At 40.7% G+C, this 23088-nt stretch overlaps 1 protein-coding gene across 4 annotated transcripts in view; it reads right to left on the bottom strand.

The window, feature by feature from the left end:
- Positions 1 to 7782: 7782 nt before the first annotated feature.
- The window catches only part of DEUP1 (deuterosome assembly protein 1), an 82473-nt gene continuing 67167 nt past the window's right edge, over positions 7783 to 23088 (bottom strand). For 2 of the 4 annotated variants that reach the window (XM_007079012.2, XM_042958921.1), the window contains exons 14-15: positions 19206 to 19320; positions 7783 to 8777 (exon numbers count right to left, since the gene is read on the bottom strand). In XM_007079012.2, the coding sequence (XP_007079074.1) occupies positions 8601 to 8777; positions 19206 to 19320 (292 nt within the window). In that variant the 3' untranslated portion in view covers positions 7783 to 8600. Of the gene's footprint in view, positions 8778 to 16488; positions 16695 to 19205; positions 19321 to 23088 lie in introns of those variants that run through there. The other 2 variants (XM_042958922.1, XM_042958924.1) reach the window with 2 other exon arrangements.

Genomic DNA, 23088 nt, shown 5'->3' on the forward strand with positions numbered 1-23088 from the left:
TTTCTTCAGTACTCATATTTTTCATATTCAAAATAGTGACATAACTATGTGTATGTTTTCCAAGCTCTGAGATATTCTTGATTCATGTTTGTTTTTTTAAACAACTGTGTTAAGATATGGTTGACATACAGAGTGCTGTACATATTTAATGTATATAATTTGACAAATTTGGAGAAAGTATGCATCCAGGAAACCATCACCACAATCTGTCATAAACATATTCTTTGTCTTCAAAGGATTCCTCCCACATTATTTTTGTTGGTGATTATTTTCAGAGCTTCATGTGTATGTATGTGTGTATACACTATATACATATACATCCACCCACGTACATGTAGATACTCCCCAAATTCTTGGGTTCAACTCTTATTCATATAAAAACCTTTGGTTGTAGATTAAACTTTGTATGTGGCAAACTTTGTATTTGAAGCCAAAGAGCTGTTTTCGTTCGGTTACTCATAATTTTATCCATCAAAATCATTTGAGAATGACTCATCAAATAATTGATCTCCGTTAAGAGATATGTCTAGAATTGTAAATAGTTGGAGCTCAAACAGTACTGACTTTTGGAAGACTTTCCTCAAGCTGATGAAAATGAGGAATTTCAAAGCTGTAATGTTCTTGTTTTCAGAAATAAACAAACCCAAAACAAATCATACCCAACTGGGGAGAATGTTAGTATGGGCTCTTTTGGCTTTATCTTGTATAATAATCTTTAAGCAGTTCACCATAAAAGACATATTGACAAGATAAATGAAAAGCTTAACTCTTTCTTTTGTGTGAAACACATAGAGCCAAATACATTTTGTCTCTGATGCGTTCTTCTGCATCATTTCTGTGTGAGGGACCGGGGTTTAGGAAGTCACACAGAAGGTTCTTGTGACCTTGCAGAGGTCTTGATTATCAGTTGTCAGCTGTCAGTGTCAAAACAAGTGTGGTTTCTTCTAATCACTTAGGTCCTTGGGCATTTTGTTTTTTCCCTCCTTGGCAGGCAAGGGAGGAAAATGTTCTGTTTAAATTGTTCAGTGCTGCTTCATCACTGGATGCCTTCCCACCGGGAAACCCCTGTGAGCATCATGCTGGGACTCGTAAGGCAGTAATTCTCAGTGGGGCTTTAAAGGGAGGAGAACCATGGTCTGTGGGCAGCATCCATGTTGCCAGCAACTCGGACTCCAGGGAGGCACAGGTTTTTGAGAAAAGAAAGAGAGGGATTAGGGCATTCCCAAAAGAGGGCTGTTTTTAGTGGCATCCGTTGAGGTGGGGCTCACTTTAAGAAGGTCATGTCTGATTAGAGGCAGTGTGGCCTGGCAGAAGCAGTGTGGGCTTTGGAACCCCACAGACTGGCCATTTTCCAGATATCCGACCTTGAGATAAATCATTTGATCTTTTAAGTCTCCAAATAAAATGGGCCTGATTCTTACTTTGAGGGGTTCTTATAAAAGTGAAATTGAATTTAAAAGTCACAAATCACCCACACTGACTCAAGAAGAAATAGAAAATCTGAATAGACCTATAGCAAGGAAAGACACTGAATTGATAATTAAAATTTTCCCACAAAGAAAAGCCCAGGTTGGGATAGCTTCACTGCCGAATTCCACCAGACATTTGAAGAAATAATGCTAATCCTTTATGAACTCTTCCAGAAAATAGAGTAGGGGAAAGTTCCCCGTTCAATCAAGGAGGCAAGAATTTCTGTGATACCAAGGCCAGACATAGATGTGACAAGAAAACTACAGAGCATTATCCTTCATGCATATAGACACAAAAATCCTCAATAAAATATTAGGGAATTGAATCCAGCAACATATAGAAAGGATTATAGTAGGATTTTTCTCAAGAATGCAATATCAGTTTATCCCAGAATATAAATTAACGCAATATACTACAGTAATAAAGGACAAAAACTACATGATCATTTCAGTAGGTGCAGAAAAAGCATTTGACAAAATCTAACACCCAGTCATAAAAGCTCTCAACTAACTAGGAATAGGTGGGAACATCCTTAGTCTGATAACAAAGCATCTACAAAAACCCTATAGCTGACATCATACTTAATGGTGAAAGACTGAAAGCTTTCCCTTAAGATCAGGAACAAGGCAAAAATGATTGCTTTTGCTATTTCAATTTTAACATTGTATTAGAGTTTCTAGCTAGCTCAATCAGGTAAGAAGAAGAAATAAACTGCACCCAGAGTGGAAAGGAAGAAGTAAAAACTATCTTTATCTAAAGATAATATGATCTTTTATTTAGACATGTTTAAGAAATTTAAAAAATTCTTATATGGAGAATAAATGAGCTCAGCAAGATCACAGAATAAAAGTTGATCTTATTTCTGTAATTAGTTATGAATACTATATAGTGAAATTAAGAAAACAACCTCATTCATAATAGTATCAAATAAAATAAAATAGGAATAAATTTAGCAAAAATCTATAAGACTCCTACATTGAAAAATATACCACATTTCTAAGAGAAATTTTAAAATCTCCAAATAAATGGGAAGATAGTTCAATCATACTGATTGACTGGAAGACTCAGTATTATGAAGATGGTAATTCTCACCAAATTGAGATTCAGTATCCATCAGTTTGGAAAGAGTTGCCATCTTAATCCATATCAAAATCCCAGCAGCCCTCTTTTGGCAATTGAGAAGCTGACAAGCTAATCCTTAAACTTACGCAAAAGTACAAAGGGCCCAAAATAGCCAAAGCAATCTTGTAAGTTGGAGGATTTACACTTTTCAATGTCAAAACTTACTACAAAGCCACAATAATTAAGACTATATAGTACTGGCCTAAGGACAGACACACACAGATCAATGGACCAGGATTAAGGGTCCATAAATAAACCTTTCTCTTTATCCATCATCTTTATCGTCAGTTGAGTTTTCAACAAAAGTACCAAGACAACTTGATGGGGGGGAAGAATAATTTTTTCAACAAATGATGCCGGGACAATGGCATATCCACACGTGAAAAGATGAGTCTAGACCCTTGCATCAGACAAAAACATTAACTCAGGGGTGCCTGGCTGACTCAGTCGGAGGGGTGTGTGAGTCTTGGTCTCGGGGTCGTGGGTTCGAGCCCCATGATGAGGGTAGAGATTAAAACTTAAAAAAAAAACTAACTCAAAATGGACCATAAACCTGATGCAAAACTTAAAATTAAAAAACTTTCAGAAGAAAATGTAGGAGAAAATATTTGTTATCTTGGGTTGGGCAAATGTTTCTCAGATATGAAGACGAGAACACAATCCATAAAAGAAAAAATCGAATTGTACTACCTCAAAATAAAAAACTTACGTGCTTTAAAAGATACCATGAAGAAAATGAAGAGATAAGCCACAGACTGGGGGAAATATATCCAAATCATGTATCTGATAAAGAACTTTTGGCTAAAACATATATATATATATATATATATATTTAGAAAATTTTATATAATTATAAAATGGACAAAAGGTTTGAATAGACATTTCACCAAAAGATATGGTCAACAAGCACACAAAGAGATGGCTCGACATGATTGTCATTAGGGAAATAAAACTTAAAACTAGCATGAAATAGCACTTCACACACTGGAAGAACTGTAATGAAAGAGATAGATAAGAACATGTATGGGAGGGGATATGGAGAACTAGAATCCTTACACATTGCCAGTGGAAATGGAAAATGGTACAGCTACAGAAGAAAACATTTTCACGGTTTCTTTTGAAAGTTAAAAATGAATATACCATATGACTCAGAAATTCTAGTCCCGGGAATCTACTCAACAGAAATGAAAACATGTCCACACACAGACTTGTATGTGAATGTTCATAACAGCTTTATTTAGAATAGCCCCAAACTGGAAACAACAAATGTCCATCAACGAGTGAAATGGATAAACAAAATATGGTTTATCCATACAACCAAATACTAGGCAGCAATAAAAAAAGAACAAAATACGGGTGCCTGCTAAAACATGAACCACAAAAACATACTAACTGAAAGAAGCCAGGTGCAAAAAACCCCACATATTATATGAATCCATTTATATGCAACGTTCAGGTAAATGTCAGAGTGACTGCAAATGGGCATGGGGATCTTTTTGGGGTGATGGAGATTTTCTGAAATTGGGTCGTGGTAGTGATTGCACAACTTTGTAAACCCAGTAAAATATCACTGAATTATACTCTTGGAAATGAATTTTACGGTATGTAAATTATTGCTTAATAAAACTGCGAACGATTAAATAAGTTTAATCTACATTGTAGCGCCCAGCACACGGTCCTCGATAAATGCTCAGATTGTTCTTTTGGAGGATGTATTTTGTCTTCCGAGCTCAGACCTGATGCCTCAGAGGGCGAGGATGGCAACAAGTGCTAACGGCTAGTGTTTCTGGAGTCCTTGCTATGTTCCAGACTCTAATGGTTTTCTATATATGATCTCCTTCAGCTCTCACAACAATCCTTGGACAAGGTAGTATTACGACTGTTCACAGTTAGGGAAACGGAAGCTTTGCTGAGGTCACCGGGCCAAGGCGTGAAGAGTCATCTGTCTCCAATAGATCTAAGCTGTCCTAGTGTATTGAGAACCTTTAAGACTTAAGAATTTCTAGTCCGGTTATGGGGCCAGCTTGGTGGCTCTGAGCACCTCCTTCATTCTAAGCCTTCCCTCTTTGAAACCTTGCTATTCTAGATTACCTGGCAGTCTTGCGATGTGAGATTGTCGGCCACCATAACACTAATTGCCTGCCTGCCTCTGACTCATGTTTATCTTTGTTATAAGACTGTTGACCCCTACTGGGGTGCATGGGGTGCTCAGTCTGTTAAGTGGCTGACTTCGGCTCAAGTCGTGATCTCACAGTCCGTGAGTTCGAGCCCCACGTGGGGCTCTGTGCTGGCAGCTCAGAGCCTGGAGCCTGCTTCGGATTCTGTGTCTCTTTTCCTCTCTCTCTCTCTCTCTCTCTTTCTCCCCCTCCCCCACTCACGCTCTGTCTCTGTCTCTCAAAAATGAATAAACATTAAAAAAATTTTAAGACCGTGACCCCTCCTGACCCACGTTGGAGGATGGTGGCGAAGGGCAGTTTCTGAACACTGCCTGGTTGACTTCTCTGACTCGTGCTGATATTTTGGCTCACCTCTGCCCTCAGAGTTCCCTGGAGGTCATGAAAACATTTCCCCAGGCTTTTCCCTCAGTAGGCCCATGGCCCATTCATGGTCATCCCTGGGCCACAGTATATAGCCTCACTTTAGGAGGGAAGAACCTCCTATCAGTTTGGAATATTATATCCTTTACAATTTAGCACCTGGTGATGCTCTAGGCTACAAGGTTGGAAGGGTTGGGCAGAGTTTCAGTTCAGTTGCTAATTGTGCTTTAAATCCTTGGGCCTTCTCACACTTTCTACCATATTGCTCACGTCCTAGGATTCTTAGGGTTTCATTGGCTCTATTAAGCACCATGGCTAATGTTCTCTATTGGATTCCTATTAGATATTAGTTGAAACATAAAAGGTGTAGATACTCAGATGGTCCTATACGAGGTCAAGTAGGAGTGAAAATCCCCCTCACATCCACCAGTGTTCAAACTCACAGTCTACGTACTCTTCCGCAGCCGACAATTTGATACCCCTAGTGTTTTGTCATCGTTCCATAAACTGCCTCAAATTTGCTCTGCTCATCGCCTTTGCTACACGTATCCACCATGTCTGGATTCAACCGCCTATCAATCACTGCTTACCCAATCTCTCCCATGATCAGGACCTGTGCTAGGAGCACGAGGGAGGCTAGGAAGCCTAACACTAATCCTCTCTTTGGGGATCTTTTAGAATCTTCTCGGGCCAATTGGAGACGGGAGGCACGTATACAAAGAGGAAATTGATATGCACTGAGATAATGGGATGGGGAAGAGATAACCGCATATCACTGTTGAAACTACAGTTGCTTCTAGATTGCTTGGGTCAGATTGACCATAGTTGAGGCATAGCAGGGACCTAGCTAGAGAAACTCACCTCCAGGGAAGGCCTCTCTAATTAGGTGGTCTGAGACGCTTGGCTCTGGTTGCTCTCCCAGAGTGGGAGGAGAGAGTCAAGGCCTAGGTGGGGCTGCACCTCAGGATGCTGGTATTGGGGTGACCGCAATCTCCACTCCAACAGAGGTGCTCCCCTGACAGGTAATCAAGAGTTGTCTATCTTCTTAACTGAAAATTTGGGGTTATCTCCGACTTTCCAGCAGCCCGCCCCTCCCTACCCCAGATTTGCTTCATTCGCAGACCATTTAATATGCTCCTGAATAACAGAAATAGGAGTATATATTTAAGCTGTTATGAAGCAAAAGTTAACTCAAGTCACACTTCCTCTTTGAGCCAGCTTCCTGTGTTGGATGGCACCATCGGTCTTTCACCTGTTTCTGTCCTTCTCCTTCCATCCTATTTTAGCTGAACCATGGGCCAAAATGGCTCCTGTCATAGGGAGGAGGCTATAACCGTTATCCATAACACGGTTTCTGTGGGAAAATGTATTGTGTGCTAATACAGAGCATACCTGCCTCTCCTCCAATCCCTCCCATCCTGCCTGGGACAACTGCTCCATGAAATCCCTTTGGTCCCTGGAGGGTGGGAGAGACTGAGGAGGGAGGGTGAGCAGCAGGGAGCCGCACTCCTTCCCTCCTCTCAGCATGCAAACTGAGCGGCTTGCTTGCTTTTTATCTTGATTATATATATGTTGGGCTTTAGTGTTTGATTCCTTTTGAACAATGAATCCTGCTGTTAAGCAAAAAATACTGAAAACTACTGATTTAAGAAAGCTGGTATTAAGTGCAATGCTGAACTAGTGATTTAAAGGAAGTTTGCTTAGGGACTTGAAATAATAATCCAGAAGAACAAATTCACTGTTAGTCCTGGACATACTCCAAGTTCATGCTCTCTTGACTCTGCTAAGTTCTCAGAACACTGTAGCCTAGATCTTTATTTTCAGCCTGCAATTTGTAATCATGTCTCAACCCGGAAGGGAATGAAGTGGCATTCAGATTTGAGGGATTATAAAGATATGTGTGTTTAAGCTTTTGCACTGTTTGCATTTGCATTACAGATACAAAGGTTTTAGAATTGTTTATGGAAGGCCCTTTTCCTGAACATACTTTTTCTTCCCATCTTCTAAAGAGAACACTGAAAAATATTCTATTTTCTTTGTGTCCAGGCTAGAAATTACTAAATAATGTTAAATCATCATAACTTTTATTATTTTCCTCATGTGGGTCTTTTGGGGTACACTAAAAGCTTTGCACCCTCTGATGGTTTGTCATGAAACATGGCGTCTGTGGATACAGCATTGTTTGCTGTTTGCTTAAGAAAGGTGACACTGGGAAGCAGGAAGAGTTGGAGCCAGTCATTGGAAGCTGGGTACTTCTGATTTTCTTGATTACCCTGATTCTAGTAAGTTTCTTAACAGCTCAAGTCCCAGGAACAAGGATACTAGCTTTGCTGATTTCACAGGCATGTTTTGAGTTGAAATGAACATTGCTACGTGAAGGCTTTTGGCAAATATCAAGAGCTCTCCAAAACTACTCGGTCCCGTCCCCTCAAGTGAATGGGGCTCTGCGTTTTTTCACATGACACCTGTCATGACACCTGTTATCTAAAGACAACTTGACTTCCTCTTCGGGTACGCTGAGATTCAGTCTCTTAGAAGAGAAAACGAAAACTATAAAAGTTGTAGGACTTACCTTGCGTAACTTTTTTGGGATTTCTCATAATCTTTATGTAAATGTCATTTTTCGAGAAAGAAGAATGGATTATCATGCGTATGTATTTGTAACTTGAATTTTATTGCCCACTACGATGTTATTACTGTTGCATAGAGATTAGGCATTTAAGTTTTCATTCACAGAATTTCATATCACTTTATTATATGAAAAACAGAGGTATTACAAGGAAGATTGTAACAGCAGCAATGTTTTAGATCTTCTCTGTCTTGTTCATTTCCGTGAAGTAAGTAGTACTAACAGGAAAGCATTAATCTCTGGCTAGTACATACATTTCAAATGTGTAAACAGCACGTTCCATGTCTTAATTGTATTAAAACAGAGAGACATTACAAGGATGATTGTAGAACCGGTAAAGCTATTTTTACAAGAAATTTCGAACAGAAATTTAGGATGTTTACAGAGCTCAAAATAAGGTTTTTTCATTTGGAAAAATTCTTGAGTTTTCAAACCTAGTACAACTGAGCTGCCCTGGATATTTGAAATGCAGCATTTTCCCTTTCCCTCATTTTGTGTTGTTACAGAGGAAATGGGTTTTCAGTATACATGATTCAAGTGGGGGAAAAAACTCCATACTTAATTCCAAAATATTCCTTAGACTGGAAAAAAAAATCTCTTTTGGAGTAGTCATGTTTTTTTAATAGTAACTCTATAGCCAAAGAATTTATTATGTTAATGCAGAAATACAAACAGCTTTCTCGAACAAAATACCTACTATTTTCTAGCTGCCTAACAGAAATGATTTACTCAAGAAAACAGAACAAAATTTCTCAGTTGCATTATCCAGCTTTGTAAATATTTTGCCAGAGCTTTTTTTTTTTTTCTTGGGGTGGGGGAAGCAAATAAAAGAGTTTAAAAGCTCAAATGTGTCTATTTTGTTTTAGCTTGGTGTATTTATTAAGAGTGAATTCTGTATGTTTTTGCAGTTCATCAATATGTGTATTTAGAAGTTTTTCAAATTCTTTTGCTCGCTTCTCTTCCTCCAGAAGGAAATGCTGTGCAGCCAAAGAGGCTGGGAAGACTATATCTGGGGGAGACTAAAGAGAGAAAGACACGTTAGGTGAGGAACACAAAGCCTTTTCAACCTTCCTGTTTCCAGGCATGCCTCATCCCTGGCATGCTGTCAGACGGTACAGCTCTTAATGAAACAATCCAGGCTGAACCGTCCCTACTGGTATAACGCAGTGACTGCTCGTGCAATCCACCACAAATGACATCACAGCACCCTTATATTAAAAAGCTCCAGAAATGAATATTACCGTGTCCAGCTGCAAATGCAGGGCCCACAAAATTCCCATGGAACTTGCCTCAAACACACTCAACTAATTTGTAAAGCCAAGGGTTTTCATCGGAAAACAAGCAACTCCAAAAAGCTCATGTTAAGATTACAGTAGGACGGGGGCAAAGAATGCTTGTATAGGGGGAAAAATTAAGGACTGGCTGAAAATGGGAGCTAATCGCTGTTTGGAGTTGGCCGGGTGAGGAGGGCTGGCAGCACGATGCATCCTGGGTAAGAGTGGCTTCCTCCTGGGGAACGCCGTGACGCGGGAATGTATTTCGTTTGTCCACTGAGAAAGCGTCATGGTAAGCGCCCAGTTCCACACTTCACGGCAATATGGAAGTGCTCATTTAACTGCCTGTGACCTAAGTTCTTACTAATGCACGCGTGTGCACATGCACACACACACACACACACGTGTGCGCGTGCTTCATTCAAACTACTGTTTTAGGTTAATTTAAAAAATAAGTTGAGGCCATCTGTACTTTAATTTTCTAGTTCTGGGGTCCCTGAACTCTTCTTCAACTTTTGTTTTATTGGAAGAATGGAGCTTTATAAGGTGTTTCAAGAGTCGACGATCTGTATGCCGGTGAACTTTGCTATAGGGGAATTGAGTTCGTAAGTCTGGCCTCTGACAAAAGTGTATGGATCTTGGCGGATGATAATGGAGTGCCGTAGAAACTCATCCAAGTAGTAGCGCCAGCTGGGGCTGTGGTGCCGAATAGAGTATCTTTACTATAGACTTAGGTACACGATATGCTGCTGTTGACTTGGCAAATGCACTCTTTTTAATACCCAATGAGGAGGAGGATCAGAAGTAGCTGGTGTCCACGTGGGACAGACAACAGTACACATTCATGTTCTTGCCCCAGTGTTATGTGTTATGTAAGGATGCTGTCACAATAAATTCTGAAGAAGCCTGGGCCGTCTGGACATTCCAAGGGCTGTAAATTATAAGGCATAATGTAGTAACATTAACATCACGCTAAGATCTGATGAGCAGGAAGTGGCAAGTATGTCGAAGGCTTGGAAGGACACACTCCATCCAGAGAGTGAAAGATAAACCCCATAAATGGTTCACAGGCTTGACACTTGAAAAATATTTTTTTTAATATCCATTTATTGTTTTGAGAGCGAGAGAGAGCGGGAGAGGGGCAGAGAGAGGGAGACACAGAATCCGAAGCAGGCTCCAGGTTCTGAGCTGTCAGCACAGAGCCCGACGTGGAGCTCGAACCCACAAACTGTGAGGTCATGACCTGAGCCAAAATTGGATGCTTAACCGACTGAGCCACCCAGGAGCCCTGGGCTTGACACGTTTTTAGGTGTCCAGTTATATGGAGCATGGTAGAATATCTCTTAAGCACAAATTAATGCACCTTGCATTTCTTATCACTAAAGAAGCACAAAGCTTGGTAGGTCTCTTCAGGTTTTGGAAGCAGCATCTTCCACTCTTGGGTGGAATAATCTGACTCATTTACTGGGTGACACAGAAGGCTGTTTCTGTTTCATTTTGTGTTTGCGGTAGAGCCCAGAGCAAGAAAGGACACTGCAGTAGGTTGGGAATGGGGTACGAGCAGTCCTACCACCTGGGCAAAATGACTTGGAAGATCCCATACTAGAAGAATCTCTGATACAGAAAAAAAATTGCTTTGTGCTGCCTCTGCAAAGTTTCACGAGTCAAGTTGCATTGAAGACCCTTAAGATTTTGAAGCCAAGGCCATGCCACCTGGGGCAGAAAACCGTCTACTGTTGACAAAACAGTTCCTGTAATGCTACTGAGTTGAGACAGAGCATCTAAGAAGCGGGTATGATGACTTGATCTAGCCTCTGTCCTTGGCCACTCTGGTGGAAATTATGGACGGGCCCAACAGCATGGTCTCCCTTTCACCAAGGTTAATTTAGTGAACTGTTGCTTGTTGAATGTCTGATCTGCTTGCAATAGAGACTAGAGCTGAGTTCCTGACATGGCACCATCCCTCAAAGAGACCAACCAGCCTCTTGGTGGCAATTTGTTTACACCAGGTCCCTGACACCTTGGAAAGGGCAATGTTTCATCCTTACCAGCAGCACTGACATATATTGTATGGGTTTGCCTTTCCTGCCTGAAGGGCCTTGGCCTTGACCACTACCTGAAAGCTCGCAGAGAGACTGATTTACTGACGTGGGATCCTGATTAGTAGTAAAGGAACCTACCTTAAAGCAGAGGAGTACGGCAGTGGGGGCATGACCATGGTATTCATTGGTCTTACCACATATAGCACCATCTAGAGGATGCTAGCCGGATAGGCTTCTTGAAGGCAGAACTGAGGCATCAGCTTGCAAATTTTAACTTGTGAGGATGGGGTACTATTCTTCAGGATATGGTATAGACTTTAAACCAATGGCCCTTATATGCTACTGTATTTCCAACAGGTAGAATACACGAATCTGGGAATGAAACGGAGGATGTAGGAATGGCTCCACTCTATCATTTCTGTTGACCCACTTGGAGAATTAGTACCTTCTGTCTTTGTATCTTTAGGCTCTGTTGATCTACAGGTCCCAGGTCTCAGAGGGAGAAATGCCTCCACCAAGAGACCTGTAAGAGTGTCACTACACTTAAAGCACTAGCTGGCACCTAGCCACTTTGGGCTCCTCATGCTGGCAGTTCAGAGGCACAGAAAAGAGGTGCTATACTGGCAGGGGTACCTGGCCCTAATCATTACAAAGGCTACTACTGTATAATGGGGGCAGTGAAGAATATGTTTTATGTTTAGGCGAGCCACTGAGGTTTCTTTGAATACTCTCATGCCCAGTTTTAACTGTAAATGGCAAACCACATCCGGATAAGGACATGGGAACCAGGGGCTCACCCCACAAGGCAAGTTACCTGGCCAGCTGAGAGGGAGGGGAATCTAGAATGGGTGAGGGGATGGTGTCTATCAAGTCCTTGAGACCGGTTGTAGCATCAAGTTGTAGCAACCCTCCTCTTATAGGTTTTCCCAGAAATTATGACCAGTCAGAATCTTGGAGAAGACAGGTCTGAGTGGAATGAACAACAGGAGTTGAACACGGATCTGAGTGGTTCAAGAGGTGGACTATAGTGGATGCTGTTGGTGCCCTACTGGAATTTCCTTCACCAGGCTGGTGCATCTGTCCTCCAGCTGCTGTGGGTGTTGGTTCTCTGGAGACCTGCCCTCAGCTGAACCGGAGCCTTCTGCCTCATCTGGGAAGTTGTAATACCCCCCTCAGCCCATTCCCTTCTCCTCTAAGAGGCAATGACTGACTGACAGGGGGTACAAAATGCCAGACTTCTTGTCTCCGGGGGAACCAACTCTGTTGTGCAATTTGTGCCCCAAGCTCCTGGTGAGACCACGCCAATCTCCTCTCTAGCTGAGATCTTATCCTTGTTTAGCTTTTCTCCCTTCCCCTAGACTGCTTCCCTGACTCTCCTCCTGCCAAGAATAGTACCCTCAATAAATCACTTTCATAGGAATCTTCATCTCAGATTCTAGGAAACCTGATCTCAGATGACTTCTGGCTTGAGTGATGATTGGGTGACATCAACGCCATTTATTGATAAACGAAAAACAGTAGAAGGAACCCATTAAGGGTAAGGTCTTATTTATTTTTGATTCTCCAGATTCTAGCAGTTTCTAGCACAGAGTATATTTCAAACAAAATTTTGAATTAATATATGAATGAAGAAAATGCATTTGATCTTAAATAATGCTGAGTTAGAGGTGACTTGGGGCTCAGACTGTCATGTAGACAATGAGATATATCAATCCAGATCCCAAAAGGTTGGTTTGGATTAGAGATATTTCAAAGTTATAGATAATTAAAGCTGTGAGTCTGACTGAAATCATCCAAAACAAGCAAATAAAAATAGCAGTTCAAAAATGGAATCTTGGGGGTGCCTGGGTGGCTCAGTCGGTTGAGCGTCCGACTTCGGCTCAGGTCATGATCTCACAGTTTGTGGGTTCGAGCCCCACATCAGGCTCTGTGCTGACCGCTTGCTCAGAGCCTGGAGCCTGCTTCAGATTCTGTCTCCTTCTCTCTCTGCCCCTCCCCCGCTCACGCTTTGTCTCACTCTGTTTCTCAAAAAAAAAAAAAAAAAAGGAATCTACGAGAGTGCTTCATTTCAGGCACCCACTCCCATGGCTGCGTTCTTGACATTGTCATCAACGATAACTTCATTATTTACTAATCAAGATTTTCAGCAACCCACCCATTACCCTTCCAGCTTATTTTGTCTCATATTCCTACTTTCTCACAGCATCCATTCCCTTCTGATTCTGCTTATATTCCAGATCCATCGTTGTAACCATTCCTCTGTTCTAGGTACTTGGTAAAACCCAAGCCTAAATAAAGTGCTGACGCATGCCTGCACCTGAGCAGCTGAATGCTGGGGTGGGTGGATGGAGGAGGAATTCTATTACTGCAGGGGCTGCTTTTACTTACAGTTCAGGACCTCGTGTGTCAAAAGGTTAGTTAACACCATCTGCCCATTCTACTAGTATATTCATTTTCTCACTCATTACCGGGTGGCCTCGCCTCTTTCTCGGGAGGGAGCCCCTTCCTCTCTACACCCATTTGCACCATAGCCATATTTCAGGCCATACTCTGTTTCAGGGACTCTTACTCCTATCTGTACTGTGGATTCTATTCCTTCTTGTCTTCTCAGTAGCTGCTTCTGCAGATGAACTTCGTCACTCATGGGTCCCCCCGCTCTTCACCATCAAACTTTGCTCCTCTCCTTGAAGATCCCCACCAGACCACTAAGTATTGTGGTCTAAGGCCTGGTCTTGGGAGTTTCCCTATTTATACTCATCCAGTCCTATAGATTGAAATACCAGCCCTATGCTGATGATCCCCATATTTTACTTCTAGCGCTGATCTCTTCCTTAGATACCAGATTCACATATCCGAACGCTTATCTGGTCTCTCCAATTGCATGTCTGATTAACATTTTAAATTTAAATGCCCAACCTAGAAATCATGACTTTCTCCTCTAACCCTGCTCCTTCCCCTAGTCTTTCAGGTCCGAAAGCGGTGCTAGTTTCCACCCAATGCTCAGGCTTAAATCCTGGGAGTCGTCTCTCAGTCCTCTCTTTCCCTCACTCCCCAGAGCCAACCTGCTGTCCGTCTGGTCTGTTCTCCACAGCGTTTCCTGGGTCCGCTGTGTTACTCTGTGTCCACGCTGCCAAGCCAGCATCATCATCTCTTGCCCGGACTACTGAAAAGAGCCCGGAGATGGTTCTCCCCACTTCTCCTTTTGGCCCTCTAGAATTTATTACTTATTTGGCACTCAAAGGGTCTTTTCAAAGGTATTTTTGAAACGAAAGTCAAATTCCTTCCTATGGCCTACAGTCTCTCCGCATATGGCCTTCCTCTGACTGCTTCTCTGGCCCCCTTTCATTCCATTCTCTCTCTCCCCTTCTAGGCTCCAGACCCCACCCACCCCCCTTTTGGTTCTCAAACTTTACTACTCTTGTTTCTGCCTTGCAGATTTGCACTCGTGGTTCTCTCGGCCGGAAGCCCTCTTCTTCCAGGTCTTTCGATCTTTTTCTGTTAATTTAGGTCCCCCCTCAGCGTCCCCTCCTCATTCTCCTGGCCACTCAACTGACAGTAATTCCCCACACTGCCATCACTTCCTATCATATCACTGGCTTTTCTTTCCTCGTAGAATTTACCACTCTTTGATATTTTCTTATATATTCATTTGTTTCTAGTCATTAGTTGTCCCTTCCCTTTTTTGAGGTACAGGGCACATAAAATAAGACCATTTAAAAATGAACAGTTTGGTTCATTTGGTTCTGACTTAGTACATTCGCAATGTTGTGCAACCACCATCTCTCTCTAGTTACAAAATATTTTCATCATCCTGAAAGGAACCTGAACCCGTCAAGCCACTGATCCTCATTCCTTGCTCCCTGCACTGCTCGTGGAACCATCAGTCTGCACCCTGTTTCTATGATTTACCTGTTCTGAGCGCTTCTCATAGGTGGAATAATACAATATATGACCTCTTGTGGCTAATTGCTTTCACTTAGCATAATATTTTGGAGGTTCACCTGCCACAATATAGCATATATCAATACTTCACTCCTTTTTTTTTTTTTTTTTTTTTTAATTTATTTTTGGGACAGAGAGAGACAGAGCATGAACGGGGGAGGGGCAGAGAGAGAGGGAGACACAGAATCGGAAACAGGCTCCAGGCTCCGAGCCATCAGCCCAGAGCCTGACGCGGGGCTAGAACTCACAGACCGCTTTCACTTAGCATAATATTTTGGAGGTTCACCTGCCACAATATAGCATATATCAATACTTCACTCCTTTTTATGGCTACATAGTATTCCATCGTGTGTGTCTATAACACTGTTTATTCATTCATCCATCAATGGGGTTCCTCTCTTTTTTTTCACTAGACTGTAGACTTGTCTGTCTCATCAAAGATGTGTTTAAAACAGAACCTTCCATATCCTGGGTGCTTGTAATACAGGTTGATTTTATGAACGAACGATGACATCTAAGGACAGGCATAGGAGAGAGAAACTTGGAAGCAGACTGGGAAACAGGAAACAGGCAGCAGGAAAAATCAGTGGAAAATAGTGTCATTGGCTTCAATAGAAGCCAGAGAATATGAGTTTCAAGAAAAAATGATGAAGGAAGATGAGTTCTTAAAAGCATATTTAATTAACAACTAGAAGGTCGCTGGTGCTCTCGGTAGGGACAGTACTGATATAGAAGTTAAAATGCAGAAGTTGACGGAAACCACTGGACTCAGAACAGTGGACTGGGCTATGTCTTTCAGACTCTGGGGCCCTGTCACAGATTAAATTCCCCACGCCCAGACCTAAAACAGTAGAGAATTTTCTTTCCTAGTGACTCTGGGGCTCATGAACGTCCTCAAAGGAGTAATGTGGAATTTTAGAGACAGAAGGAAGTCCAGTGTCTATTAAGTTAATACAACGGATACCCTTGTATGCTTTTTATGTGCCTACGAGTACCACACACTATTTTAGGTGCTGGGGTTACAACGGTAAAACAAAGACAGAAAAAAAAAATCTCTGCTTTCATGGAGCTTAAATTCTAAGGGAGGGAGGCAAACAAATAAGCAGACATAAAATGTCTTATGGTGAAGTGCTATGAAAACAAACAAACAAACAAACAAACACCGGACAAGGGATTGAAGAGGGAGGGGCCGCCACAGGTTGGCTGCTCAGACATCTCGGATGAGGCGATATCTGAGCAGAGACTAACGATCCTAAAATGCTAAAATCATCTGATATTAGAACCATGGGGCATTTAGCAATTCATCATGTTTTGTTTTCCTTTTGCCTCACTGGAGTACATGCTTGCTTTGGAGTCCTTCAAGATCAAAAGTTTGCGATACAGAATTGGCTAAGTCCCCTTAGTAGTTCCTACAACTACAATGAGGAAGTTGATTTTGTTTACTTTGTTGGCATAGAATTTTATTCTTTTCAGATAACTTTGGCATTTTATGTTGAGATGAACACAAAAGAGCATTTCAAGGCTTTAGAGGTCTCTGACACTTCAAAAGTTAATGGTTTGAAGTCATCTCCTTTCGAAATAGCTTGACTCTGACTTCCAGTCTCTCCCAAAAGAAGGTGATGGATTCCAGAAAAGCAGTAAAGTACTCATGGGACACCCCATCCAGTTTAGACATTTTCTGTTGTCATTGTTTAGAATTTGTATCCATTAGCATATCAGGGAGAGGCAGTGAAAATTACACAATGTACTTTGAATACAAGTGAAAGTAATTGCCACCAGTACGACTTACTTTCTGAGGTAAATAGCTACTTTAAAAAACCCTGTGATTATTATGTTCAAGAAATTAAATCATAAAGTAGAAAATTTCAGCCCAGAACTAGAAACTAAGAGGATCAAATGAAAAGTCAAGAGCCAAAAAATGTAAATCCGAAATTAACCTGCACGAGGCCACTCTCTCAAGACAGGGAGAGCTGGCTCTTTTACCTTCTGCATAGAAACCAACACAGATTGCCAAGGAAAATGAGGAAACAGAGGAATATGAAATGAAGAACGCTTTCCCTGTCTTATGAGGTCAGCGTCATCTGATATCAGCGCTTGACAAGGACAGCAAAGGAACACTACAGGCTAATTCTTCTAGGGAACACGAAGCAAAAATTCTAAGCCAACGTGAGCAAACCAAATCCAGCTATCAAGTGGAGTTGATTCCGAGAATTCAGAGGTGGGTTAACAACCGAAAATCGAGAAATACATCACATTAGGCAAGCAAAAGAGAAAACTCACATGGTCGTTTCTTTTTTTTTTTTTCTTTTTTCTTTTTGGTAATGTCAAAAGAGGCAGAAAAAGTATTGGATAAAATTCCATATCAATTCATGAACAGAGTTAGCAATCTAGAAATAAGAGGGAATTTCCTTAATCTTTAAAAGAAATCTACAAAACACCTCTAGCAAATATCGTAAAGCTTTCCCTCTGCAGTAACTGAGGAGAGAAAGATGCGGGCTCTACCACGGCCGCTACTCAACATTTCCTGGAGGTCTTAGTACAATAGATCAAGAAAACTAAACAAAAAAATAGAATCTACAGGACTGAAAGACATGTGCAAGTTCAACCGGCTATTTCCATGGGGGAAGGGATTGAGAATATTACCTTGCACTGTAGGTAAAAGGTAATTCCAGGCGTAGATGTAAACACAAAAGGTAAAGAGCCAAAGGTTCTAGGAGGTAACGTAGAATAATATTTTTATAACTTGGGACGAGAAAAGTTTTAAATAGCATACCAAAAAATGTTAGCCATAAAGGAAAAGATTCGTAAGTTTGGATGTATTAATATTAGGAACTTCAGGTTACCAAAAGATACCCTTAAGTGAAGAGTCAAGTTAAGAATGGGAGAAGATATCTGCAATATATATAATCAACAAAGGACTTATCTTCAGAACATGTAAAGAACTCATACAAATCGATGAGAATAAAGACAATCCAACAGAAAATTAGGCAAGGAAACTGAACAGACACTTCACGAAGGAGAATATCAAAATGGCCAATAAATACATGAAAAAGTCCTCAACTCCATTAGTCACCAGACAAATAATTAAAACCACAATAGGAAGTTACTACACACTGACCAGGAAAACTAAAAGGAAAAAGACCAAATAATGCCAAGTGTTGGAAAGAATATATAACAAGGACACTCATAGACTACTTATTGGGGCATTAACTGGCTCCAGCAGTTAGGAAAACCGCTCGGCACTACCTCCAAAAGCTGACCTTATGCAGCTTATCCCATGACCTAGCAGCTCCACTCTTAGGAATAAACCCAATAGAAACGTGTACCCATGTGTACCCAGAGACATATGCAAGAATGCTTTTAGCAGAGCTATTCCCAAGCAGGACATAACTCAAACATCTGTTGACAGTAGAACGGGTAGATTGTGGTGTCATTCTATGTAGCATGTATATACAATGGAATACTACAGAGAAACAAAAATGGATCAAGTACAGCCATATAAAACAATATGGGTGACGAGTCTCAGAAATAATGCTGAGCAAAAGAAGCCAGACACAAAGGACACAGGTAATATGATTCTCCTTACGTAAAATCGACAAATGGCCACAACAAATATACGACGTTAGAAGTCAGGACAGTGGTTACCTTGGGGGCAAGTCGAAGGAGTGACTGGAAGGGGACGTGAGGGGTGCCTCTGGAGTGCTACCAATGTTCTGTTCTACCTGGGTAGTAGTTGCACTGATGTGCCCTTTGTGCTAATTCATCAAGCTGTCCAATTCTGATTTGTGCAAGCTTCTGTATGTATGTCAGAGTCAATAGAAAAGATTTTTTTAAACAGGCATAAAAGATCACTTGTAGCTCTTTAAAATATTCAGATCGTGGAGGGCTCGTGGGATGTTTAGGGATAAGTCCCAAGCACTCAAGATTTTCAAAAGCATCCTCCATAATTCTGGCCTGCACTAGAGGTGAGTAACCAGAGATTGAAATACTTCATGAAACATTACGGATCTCTTTTCCTTCTATAGAAAGGCATGGCCAAAATGATGCACAGGCCCACCTTGGAGTCCTAGTCAAGAAGCAACAATTTTTTTTTCCCCCAACAACTGTGTGTATATATACCAGTATATAGGTATCACTGTAAAAGTCATCAGTCCTTCAAGGAAAAAAATAACCACAACCAGCAACTCACCAGTGGGAACACTTCGTCATCGCTAACCAGGGGACTTGTCATTTCTCTGGTTTGAAATGGCAAAGGCGGCAGAGGAGGTGTCACACTTCTGTTGGGCTCCCGGTCTTGGCTAAGTCTAAAAGAGGAGGATGGTCGTCATCACCACCACCAAGGATACTGCTGGTTCATGTAGCTAAGCACTTACATTTCTCTGATGTCTCACAGAGGGGAGAGCATCACAAAATGTTTGGGCTTATCTCAGGGTCTCTTTGAAAATAATTTTCCTGGTAAGTCATTTCTAATGGTTAATAATGGACAGAAAACTTTGTAATTGTTAAAAATATTCTTCTATCCTTATTGCCTCTGTTGCATCCTTTTCTATGTCACTTTCAAATCTCTTTGCCATTTAATTAAAAAACATGATACCCGTTTCAGAAAAATCTCAGAACAGCTAACAATGCTGCCCTCGAGAAGTCTAAATAATCCTCTTTTTGTATTCTGTAGTTCACTTAACCTTGCTGGCTTTCTTAACAGAATTATACTTGTTTTGTTTTGTTTTGTTTGTTTGATGCCAGAATAAGTCCTTGTACAATAATTCTAATTCCTATAGGGTTTAATAATTTGTAACGTATTTTCAATTAATATCTTCTCCTTAGCTCTTCCACACTTAGTTGTATGACCTTGACCTTAAGCAGGTAACTAGATCTTTCTGTGACTTAATTTTTTCAATGATAAAAAATGAGTTGTTAGGAGACTTGCACTCCACAGTTTGGGTGGAAGGTACAGTACAGAATCGGTTGTTTGTGCTAACATATAAAGTAGAAGATGAAACTGAATAAAAGACCAGTGAGATTTAAAATTTTCGTATGCTGACTAAACAAATGAATAATAAAACAAAAAACCAAACGAACTTGCCTTAAAATTTTACATAAAAAGATCCTATGGTATGAGCTGTTCAGAACTGAATAAATATCTTTCTGCACATTAATTCATGAAATTGGGGTTGAAATTTAATCAAAATCATCAAAGCCCAGGAAACATAAGAATCCCTTCACCTTAAACTCATTTATTCATTTTTACTGATTATTCAAATTCTCCATAGGTAATGATTTACCATTTTCAAAGCCTTCACATTTGAATTTTGCACGGTTCAAACAAATTTACATCATTGTTCTCTGTTCTTATCCAAAGACTATCTGTCTCCACAGACTGGTTTCTTATTATGTAAACATTTCAAAGCGATGCATACAAATAGCAATAAAAGTTAAGTGAGACATCTGTAAATTAGGCCATAAAAAACAAACACAACGTGCTTTCCGTTTTTACTTATCTTGAAATATATCTTTTTTAAAATCCATTCTCCCAAACCATAATTACCATGGAAACAGAACAGCAAATTAAACTGAAATAACGTGGTTTATGATGTGCACGTTAAGATGAAACATCCGCAATTCAGATAGAATTATAACAATTGCATAGTACATCTGCATAGAATCTTCAGCTGAACCTTTTAATTTGAGGGAGGCTCCCATCTATACTTTAAAGCACAGTGGGGCAAAATAAGATAATTATAGAAGTGACTCAAGAAAGATATCTCTCGTTGTAATCTCAATTACACAAAGATTTCAGGGAAAGTGTTATTTGTCCTAAATTATCTAAAGAATTCTCTCAATTATCCACTTGGCTTTGGACGTATTGATACAGTTTTATAGTGTTAATTACTAAAACTTACATGTGAACATTCTTGTATTGTACGATCAATAAAATGCAGAGATTGAAAGGAAAGACTACATTAGGGAGTAAAGTACTTTTGCTTTAAATCGTCTTTATAGCTGAAAAGTTCTTCTTCTAGAATGCAGCGATTCAAATACTTCCTAAACCACCTTGCAAGAAATGCTCAGTATATCAGTTTAAAAGCTCCTCAGAATTATTTCGGACGGCTTTTAGTAGCCTCTCACGAGTTGGTCTGTCCAGTCAGCTTTTCTACAGACCCTAGTCCAAGGCCTCTGCCTACTTCTGCCAGGAAAGCAGGCCTCAGTTGTTGTTGGGAACAGAACTCTGCCCACTTGAGACCTGGGTCCACTGTCTGCAATTTTCAGACGTGTCTAACTGTCCATCCCTTCCTGGCCTTCAGTTAATTTTCCCCGGGCTATGGGATAACGTCCTCAGCATGGAATAGATCCCCTTCACAAACGGCTAATTTGCCTGCTTCAGCCTCACCTTCTAACGCTCCACATGATGCTCCCGGTTCTTTGAACAACTCATTATTTCCCGGCCCACAACTGCTCAGCCTGCTATGTTTTGTTTCTTCTTAACACCTTGGCGCAAAATTTTCTCAACTTGCTTTTTTGCTTCTAGATGACTGTTCGTTCCTTGACAAGGGATCCTGTGAGAGTGGTTATGACAAACCTACCGACTTTGTGATTTTCTTAGTATTAGAAACTTTTTATTTATGAACTACATTTGAAGCAATTTTAATGATTAATGTGAGGATTACTAAACTCTTTCCTGTACATGATGTAACCTTTAAGTATGTATCATATATAGAGAAGAAACTCCATTTATTACAAAATTGAGTTGTCATTAAAATTAGTCACATATTAATTGCTCTGGGTACCACTATTTCAAATTAGCTTTCATCCTTAAACTACAAAACCCTGACTTTTAAAAACTTTTAAAATATTCAATACAGGGGCACCTGGGTGGCTCAGTTGGCTAAGCATCCGGCTCTTGATTTCGGCTCAGGCCATGGTCGCTCAGTTTGTGAGATCAAGCCTGTGTCAGCGAAGCCTGCTTGGGATTCTCTGTTTCCCTCTCTCTCTGCCCCTCCCCTGCTCGCGTGCTCTCTCTCAAAATAAATAAAAATTTTTTAATGTTTATTTATTTTTGAGACAGAGAGAGACAGAGCATGAGCAGGGGAGGGGCAGAGAGAGAGGGAGACGCAGAGTCCAAAGGAGGCTCCAGTCTCCAAGCTGTCAGCACAGAGCCCGCTCCAGGGCTCGAACCCACGAACTGTGAGATCATGACCTGAGCCGAAGTCAGACACTCAACCGACCGAGCCACTCAGGTGCCCCGAAATAAATAAATTTTTAAAAAAATTTTAAAAATTCAATACATCCTCACCAAATTAAATTGCATCTTATTCACAATTTCTTTAAGTGCTGAATAACTTTCTTATCAGAAAGCAAATCTGTTAGAATATCCCAAAATGCTTCACATTTTCAAGTGGATGAGCATGAAGAACTTCCTATTACTTCTAATAGGAATGAAAAACAACAACAAAAATTGGGTTACTTCCAAGCGGACAAAAGATTATTTAAAGATGTATTATGCAAATCTTCCTCAGCTAAAAGGAGGAAGTGCCTAAAAAATTGGCTTAAACATTTTGTGGAACATCATCTTCATATACGTTTGCCTAAAAGCTTTTTCCTTTCTAAAATAGTTTGATAAGACCTTGTGACATTAGCCAGCACTATGTAAATATGACTCAGTATTTTCCGATGATGTCTATGTCTAACAAATATATCTAGGCTTCACTGAGCTGTGCTGTGAGGGAAAGAAGGAACATTTCATTTTCATTTGCTAAAATTAATAGACATGTACTTTACAGCTCTCTACTGCTGGGTTCAGGGTCCTTGCAACTCAACAACGCTTTCCCCATACTGGGTTCTACATGACAATAATTTATTCAGAACATTTGAAATGCTGTTTCTCTTAAAAATCAGGTCACAGGAGAACACTGAAATCAGGCAAGGCATTAAAACAAATTTAATGAAACTCTCAACAGATGAGGCTGGCAGGACACGAGGCTCTGCGGCAGGAAGAGTAGTCCTGACTGCTTATTAAGATCATCTCCTGCTGAGCATTTTACCTCTTGTGTTGCTTTCTGCGTCCCCTACTGTCT

Source organism: Panthera tigris, chromosome D1 (genome assembly GCF_018350195.1).
Source record: "Panthera tigris isolate Pti1 chromosome D1, P.tigris_Pti1_mat1.1, whole genome shotgun sequence".
NCBI classification, from domain to species: domain Eukaryota; kingdom Metazoa; phylum Chordata; class Mammalia; order Carnivora; family Felidae; genus Panthera; species Panthera tigris.